At 53.4% G+C, this 8362-nt stretch overlaps 1 protein-coding gene across 1 annotated transcript; it reads left to right on the forward strand.

Annotated features, from left to right (window-relative positions):
* Positions 1 to 432: 432 nt before the first annotated feature.
* On the forward strand, positions 433 to 6206 carry PIGV (phosphatidylinositol glycan anchor biosynthesis, class V). The gene is made up of 4 exons (XM_009084086.1): positions 433 to 460; positions 2912 to 2961; positions 4440 to 5597; positions 5910 to 6206. Exons 1-4 carry the CDS (start codon positions 433 to 435, stop codon positions 6204 to 6206), a joined length of 1533 nt encoding a protein of 510 aa, XP_009082334.1.
* The last annotated feature ends 2156 nt before the right edge of the window (positions 6207 to 8362 follow it).

The following is an 8362-nucleotide window of genomic DNA, read 5'->3' on the forward strand; positions in this document are numbered from 1 at the left end:
TCATGTGTGACATCATGTGTGTGTGTCCATGGATAAACACATGGGCTGCAACTGACTCTGGTCTTGGAAACAGCCCCATGAAGTGCTTCAACCACAATCAAACTTCTCTTTACTTCTTCCCTGTGCAGTGACCAAGCACTGGAACAGATTGCCCAGAGCAGCTGTGTATTCTCCCTCACTGGAGTTATTCCAGAACGGTCTGGACACAATCCTGTGCCACGTGCTCTGGGATGGCCCTGTCTGACCAGATGAGCCACTGTGGTCCCTTCCAACCTGACCCGTTCTGGGATTCTGTGAAACCTCAGCTGGGGCTGCAGAGCTGGTGATCTCTGTCCTGTCCTGTCTCAAGGAGAAACAACCCTTTCCTGCTCGTGTAAGCTCCATGTGCAGTGGGTTTGGCCTTCTGAAAGCAGCCATGGAAACAGAATCTGCATGAGTCCCCAGTGTCCCAGCAGAGCCAGTTTCCCTGTGATGTGCTGTGCAGGAGTTCACAGAATGTTCAGAGTTGGAAGGGACCCACCAGGATTATTGAGTCCAACTCTTGGCCCTGCACAGGACATCTCCAGGAATCACATCAGGAGTTGTTACATCCCTGCTTGGATAGTGAGGAGCTGCAAGGGGTAGTAGACACGTTCCTGTTTCCATTCAGGCTCAGGCAAAGCAGTGCTGGAGCTTCAGCCTCTGGAACAGCAGCTGGAATCAGGCAGGAGGGAAGGCCAAGAACTCCCAAGCCCACAGAAACAGCACTAGGCAAACAGGATTTCCTAAATCCTGTTGTATTTCTTTGGCACCCTGGTTAGAGCAGGTTTTATATATGTCTGGAGTATCTCTTGAATCTCACAGCATGGAGAAGTACCGAGAGGTGTCCAGACTGGAGCAGGAATTCCATGCCCCAGCCAGGAGCTGCTGTGGAGGAGGAGATGCCTTTGGTGAGCGCCTGCTGCCACCGGCTGGTCCCTGCTCTCCACTGCGCCTGACAGACCTCTCCGAATCCACATCCCCGCCGTCATGTATTTACCCAACCTCTCTTTCGTCCCTCTCCACATCCCTTTTTTAGCGCAGTTTCCAAACGGCGATTCACATCTGGGAGCGAAGGGAAGCACAAAACCCAGAGAGTAAAACATCTTTAATTAACGCTTTCCATCTCTTTTACTGAAATATTCTTAACCCACTTCCGCCTTTCCGTGTCTTTTTTTTCCCCCATTCGTGCAGGTGCTCCTTCCCACAGCATTCTTGGGGCAGAGCCATCCCAGCCCTGATGCTGAATTCCCTACCCAAGCGGTGCTTGTGGGCTGCAGCTCTGTCACAAGGTGTGCTGCGTCGTGACAGGAACAGGCTTTTTAAAGCTGTTTGCTTTGAGCTCTCTTGGCACATTCAGGCAAGGCTTTTTCTCAAAAAAAAAATATATATTTAAAGTGCTGGGACAATTTTTTGCTGCTGTGCTTTCATAGGATTTGCAGCTGTGAATGTGCTTTAAAGGAATTTACAGCTGGGCTGAAGTGTCCCCTGGCTTAAAATAACATCCCAGCTTTGTGATTCAGGAGGATGTGCCTCCCACTAGTTGTGAGTGCTGGAGAGGAAAATAGGAGCTATCCCCAAACTTTTATTTGTGGCTAAATAGGAAGCATAACCCTGTGGCTGGGGACTGGAACTGTCAAAGAGTGTGTTTGGATCTTGCTTTTTTTTGCCTCACTGATGACTTGCTTTGTGCAGTTTCAACCTGGTGGGTGAAATTGTACTAGAGAAATCTCAGTGATTTCTGATTGAAGTGATCAGTTTGGGAGTCTTTATGTGTTTTAAAGTGCTGGAGCAGAAACAAGTGCAGGATGTGGTGTCACTGGGACCTGGCAAGAGTTGTGGGTCGTGTGTTTCTCCAACTGAAAAGCAGTTGGTGGCTGAGGAACCAACGGAAGAAATGTGTTATCGTACAAACCTGCCCAACGGATCCCACCCGTCTCCTGTGGCTCTGGGCCAGGAGTTCATGGCTCACAGCCTCATCCAGGATGTACAGAAATAAGCTGGGGAGGCTTCACAAAGAGTTGGAGATCCTGCAGGTGAGGTTTGCAGGGAGGAGGTGGACGAGAGCCACCTCAGCACGTGCAGTCTGGTGACAGGCAGGTGCCTGCGCTCTGGAGTCAGGAGCTCTGCCAGAACAGTGGAAAATTGCAGGTGGTGAGGCTGGAGTGGTGCAGGAGTCGTGTCCTGGAGGTGCTGTCTGTGTTGGGGGAAAGCTGTGTGTACCACCATGCCATGGAGGCAGCTGAGTAAATCCATTCTTGGCTCCCCAGGGGCAAACACAGAGCAGGAGAGAGGAGAGTGTGTCTGGCAGCACTGAGAGCCCCACGCAGCAACTGCTTACACGGATGTTACACTCAGAGTCCACATGGGTTCTGTCTCTGTTCCAAAAAAAGAGGTTTAAATCCCATTTGTTGCATTGGAACTGGATGTGTGTGAGGATGCTTGGCGGAGTCCTGGCTCCAGCTGCTGTGTTCCTCCTGAGGCAGCTGAGGAGTCTGTCTGCTTCAGGGCTTTACTCTGGCCCAGTGAGGAATGGGCTCAGAGGACATGTTATCACCTCTCTCCCTCCATGTCCTGGCCAAGGGTAAGAAGCCAGGGAATTTTATTTGATAGGAACAGTATAAAAGAGGTCTCTGTGTCACCTCCCAGATCCATGATCTCTTCTATAAGTGACTCTCCTGTTCACAGAGATTTTCACCCCTTGAAAGTGCCTGATAGTAAATAAAATCACATCGTTTACAAACAAAGCCAGAAATCCCTTTCTCTCTCCTCTCTGTTTACCAACGCAGGTTTCCCAAACTGGAGAGAGAATTCCCTTGACATCAATGACCTCCTGAGGCAACTTCCAAGCACAGGATGGAGCTGGAGAGCAGGGAGGACTTCCACCTCCGAGAGGTCGTGTGGTTTGCAGTGCGCTGCAGAGCCCTGACACTGCTGCTGCAGGCAAGTGGCCTGTCCCCCACCTAAGGGGCTGTGACATCTGGGCTTTGCTGCTCCCAGACTTCTCTCTTTGGTCCCATTCATGCACCATGAGCTGGTTCTGCTTCATGGGGAAGTGATCTATCTTCTCCTCTGCAGAACCCACAGACCAGCTGCAGCCAGGGGGGCAGGTTGCTGTTAAGTAAAATAACATCACTTGCCTCATGTCTTGGTGTGTCCTCCTGAAAAGAAGGAATCTAGAATCCAGAACTGAGATTGTTCAGCCTGAAAACAGAAGGCTTTGTGGTGGCCTAATTGTGGCCTTCCAGTACCTGAACGGAGCATACAGGAAAGATGGAAAGAGACTATTTACAAGGGCCTGGAGTGACAAAATACAGGGAATGGCTTCACACTGCCAGAGGGCAGGGTTAGATGGGATATTGGAAAGAAATTCTTCCCTGTGAGGGTGGTGAGACACTGGCACAGGTTGCCCAGAGAAGCTGTGGCTGCTCCATGTCTGGAAATGTTCCAGGCCAGGTTGGATGGAGCTTGGAGCAACGTGGGTTAGTGAAATGGCAGGGAGTTGGAATTGGATGGTCTTTAAGGTTCTTTCCATGCTAAAGCATTCCATGGTTCTCTGAGAACCAGACAGCAGCAGGTCACTGGCCAGCTGAGAGTGTGGGACAGCCCCAGCCACCGCTGGGAAGGACTGAGGGGAACCATCAACCTCCATGTTACAAAACCAGAGGCCTGGTTAGACCAGACATGTGCTTCATGCTGAAAACATGTGTCCCAGTTTGTTCAGTGTGGCCTTTTCTCTGCCAGCACTGGATTCATGGCAGGGAACTCATCCCAGTCTACTGTAGTTAAGCTACAAAACTCACCATCTGAGGTTTTTGGGGGTTTGTTTTGGTCTTCTAAAATATTTTTCTTTTGGAATTACATGACATTCAGTTGCCTCCTTCCTATCTCATGGTTTTTCTCTCTCTTCCTATCTCTGGGGTTTTTCTCTCAGCATTTAAAATGTGGTCAGCACCACAGACTCCTGGAGGCAGAGGTGTCATTGCTCATCTCCAAAAAATGAACCTGTAATGCCCCTGAGCTGCCAAGGTGGTGGAGATCTAGATGCCAGAGAGGGGCCTGGGAATTGCCTGCTGTCTTCTGCATCAGTTTATGCTGGGGAATGTACTTTTCCATAATTTTGTCTCAGCTGGCACAAAAATGCCAAATCCACAGAGCAGGAGTCTGCAGGGGCACCTGGAGTGAGCGTGTGCAGCCTGAGCAGCTTTTCCTGGCCAGCTCCATGGGGATTCATGCTGGATATATCCCAGAGCTTTATTCTGTTCAGATATAAATGCCCCAAAAGATTGTGTTTGCACCTTTTCACAGCCTCACAGGCATCAGCCTGGCTTCGGTGCCCTTGTTTGAACCCAGGAGTCCTGGTGCTTTGAGTGCGGTACCAAAGGATCTCTGCTGGACTTCAATCCTCTCTTCTTTTCCAGGCTGTCTTTAACCTCCTGATCCCAGATCATGCTGCAGATGCCTTCTCTCCCCCTCGCCTGGCTGAGCCTGGCCCCTGGGACGTGCTGGTGGAGCAGCTGCTGGGAGGGCTGTCGCGCTGGGACGCCGAGCACTTCCTCTTCATCGCCGAGCGCGGCTACCTGTATGAGCACAACTGTGCCTTCCTCCCACTGTACCCCCTGAGCCTCTGGGCCGTGGCCAGGGGGGCTCTGTGGCCCCTGCAGAGACTGCTGTGCCCACGGAGCCTCCTGCTGCTGTCAGCTGTGCTGCTGAATTCCCTCTTTTCCATCCTGGCAGCCGCTGCCCTGTACACGCTGGGCCGTGTCGTGCTGCGGCGTCGCGCCGTGGCTTTCCTTGCTGCTCTGCTCTTTTCTCTCAGCCCTGCCAACGTGTTTATGGCAGCTGCTTACTCAGAGAGCATGTTTGCCTTCCTGGCATTCAGTGCCATGTGGCAGCTGGAGAAGGGGCAGAGCTGGCTCAGTGGGCTGCTCTTCTCCCTCGCTGCCGGGGCGCGTGCCAACGGGCTGATTAACGCTGGCTTCTTCCTCTACTCCCGTGGTAAATGCTTTGCCCTCCAGCTGCAGGTGGGTTCAGGATCTGTAAGGAAGCTCCCTCTGTTGTGGAAGGAACTCCTTAGCCTGGCATCTTCAGCAGTCCTGATGTGTGCTGGGATTTTTCTGCCGTTTGCTTTGTTTCAGTACTATGCCTATGTGAGGTTCTGTGGTCCTGGCACTGACCTGGAGCAGAACATTCCCAAGCCACTGCTGGAGCTGGCTGAGGACAAGGGCTACCGCGTGGCAGCCATGGATGGGATTAAACCCCCTTGGTGCTCCCTGCGGGTCCCTGTGGTCTATTCCTACGTCCAAGACAGTTACTGGAATGTGGGCTTTCTAAGGTACTTTGAGCTCAGACAGATTCCAAATTTCTTGCTTGCTTTGCCTGTCACCCTTCTGGGCTCATGGGCTGCCTGGACCTATGTCGTCGCAAACCCTCGGCACTGCCTGACTCTTGGTCTAGAGAGAAGAAGGACTGAAGAGGAGGAAAAGCCAAGAGATGGATTTTGCTGCCCTGCTGCCTTTGTGTATGTGGTCCATGCCACAGCCCTGCTGGTGTTTGGGTTCCTCTGCATGCACGTGCAGGTAGGACACTCACAGCAGCACACGGGAGGGAATCCTGACGGGGTCTGGGGCAGTGCCAGTCACAGCCAGAAGCTGTCCCAGCTGTGGGGCAGCACAGGGGAGTGGGAACAAAAAGCTTTGCCTTACCTCCTTGGGAGCTACTTCCATAGAGAATCTAAAGCCAGTTATTTCCTCTGGAGAGTTCCCAGAGAGCTTGTTGGGTGGCTCCTTCCGTGCCTCAGGATCAGGGCTCATTCCATACCTTGGGATCAGGGTTGGTCACAGTTGGAGACCTGCAACTGGTGTGATTTTTGCTCTGCCTGTCATCTCCAGGTGCTGACCCGATTCCTTGGCTCCTCCTCTCCCATCCTGTACTGGTTCTCTGCTCACCTGCTTCAGGAACATGAACCTTTACTCTGGAGCACAGGGACTGATAATCCAACCTCTGGGAAGCCTGTTCTAGGCAAATCTCCCAGTTCCTGTGGGAGAAGGACTCCTGACAACCCCATTGTGAGGCTGCTGCTGAACTGTAGATCGATTACTCCCCTCAGCAAGAGCATCCTGGGATTCTTTCTGTGCTACTGGCTGCTGGGACTGGTCCTGCACTGCAACTTCCTCCCGTGGACATAACAGGATGTGCTGGCACAGACTGGGCGTGGGACAGGAGTGCTGAGAATTGAAACTCACTTTTTCTAAAGGCCTGACTAGCTGTGCTGATGCTGCTGTTGCAGTTACAAAGGGTTTACTCCTCTGTTACTATGTGTTTGGAGCTGCCACTGGAGGCTGTGTCCCAGCGGGATGTTCCCTATGGTGTGATGCTGCAGCATCCTGCTCTGCTCTGCTGTCAGTAGTAATGGCCAGAACTCCTGGGATGGGGAATTCACCTCCATTCCTGCATCTCCTGGGGGAGGTGTGTGACAGGCGATGATTTATGGCAGGATCCTTGTCTGATGGATTAGGAATCCTCCGGGATGTGTCGGTGGGCACAGCAGTAGGGTAGGGAGCATCCAGCTGCCATGGGCTGCTCAGGCTGTTCTGGTTTCTTCTCCACAGTGTCAGACACCACTCCGAGCCCTGAGCTGAGCTGGGGCAGGGGGGACTGTGGGGTAGGACATGGAGCGAGGGCAGTGCTGCCATCCCAATAAACACATTGGGTTACTGGAGGGGCAGCTCACTGCACTGTGACAGGGCTGGGACAATGTGGGGGTCAGGGCTGGGACTGGGGATGGGATTGGGATCAGGAAGGGGATTGAGGGTTGGGATCCGGATCAGGACCGAGGTCAGGATCAGGGTTGGAATTGAGATCAGGGTTGAGATTGGGTTCTGGATTGGAATTGAGGGTCAAGATCAGGATCGAGGGGTTGAGATTGGGGTTGGGACCAGGGTTGGGACTGGGATCAGGATCAGGATTGAGCGTTGGGATTGGGATCAAGATTGGAGCTGGGATCAGGGTTCGAGGTCAGGATCAGGGTTGGAATTGAGATCAGGGTTGAGATTGGGTTCTGGATTGGAATTGAGGGTCAAGATCAGGATCGAGGGGTTGAGATTGGGGTTGGGACCAGGGTTGGGACTGGGATCAGGATCAGGATTGAGCGTTGGGATTGGGATCAAGATTGGAGCTGGGATCAGGGTTGAGACTGGGATGGAGGGTCAGGATTGGGATCGAGGGTTGGGATTGGGATCGGGATTGGAGTTGTGATCAGGATTGGGATTGGGATCAGGATTGGGATCGAGGGTCAGGATTTGGATCAAGGGTTGGGATTGGGATCAGGATTGGAGTTGTGATCAGGGTTGGGATTGGGATCAGGATTGGGGTCTGGCTTTGGATCAAGGATCAGGATCAGGATCGAGGGTTGGGGTCGGGATCAGGGTTGGGATTGGGATCGAGGGTTGGGATCCGGATCAGGACTGGGGTCTGGCTCGGGATCAAGGGTCGGGATCAGGATCAGGATCGAGGGTTAGGGTCGGGATCAGAGTTGGGATCAGGATGAGGATTGGGATCTGGCTCGGGATCAAGGGTCGGGATCAGGATCAGGACTGAGGGTTGGGGTCAGGATCAGGGTTGGGATTGGGATCGAGGGTTGGGATCTGGATCAGGACGGCGGTCTGGCTCGGGATCAAGGGTCGGGATCAGGGTTGGGATTGGGATGGAGGGATGGGATCCAGATCAGGACTGGGGTCTGGCTTGGGATCAAGGGTTGAGATCAGGATTGAGGATTGGGATCAGGACCAGGGGGCCAGGATCAGGGATTGGGACTGGGATCAGGGTGGAGGGTCGGGATCAGGATTGAGGATTGGGATCAAGGGTTAGGATCCAGATCAGGACTGTGGTCTGGCTTGGGATCAAGGGTCGGGATCAGGATCGAGGGTTGGGGTCGGTATCAGGGTTGGGATTGGGATGGAGGGATGGGATCCAGATCAGGACTGGGGTCTGGCTTGGGATCAAGGGTTGAGATCAGGATTGAGGATTGGGATCAGGACCAGGGGGCCAGGATCAGGGATTGGGACTGGGATCAGGGTGGAGGGTCGGGATCAGGATTGAGGATTGGGATCAAGGGTTAGGATCCAGATCAGGACTGTGGTCTGGCTTGGGATCAAGGGTCGGGATCAGGATCGAGGGTTGGGGTCGGTATCAGGGTTGGGATTGGGATGGTCGGGATCGGGGCCGGGATCAGGGTGGAGGGTCGGGGTCAGGTTCGGGGTTGAGATGGGGATCGCGGGTAGGGATTGGGCCCGGGATCACCAGGGGGCCAGGATCAGGGATCGGGACCGGGATCAGGGTGGAG

Source organism: Acanthisitta chloris, unplaced genomic scaffold (genome assembly GCF_000695815.1).
Source record: "Acanthisitta chloris isolate BGI_N310 unplaced genomic scaffold, ASM69581v1 scaffold27791, whole genome shotgun sequence".
Taxonomy (NCBI): Eukaryota; Metazoa; Chordata; class Aves; order Passeriformes; family Acanthisittidae; genus Acanthisitta; species Acanthisitta chloris.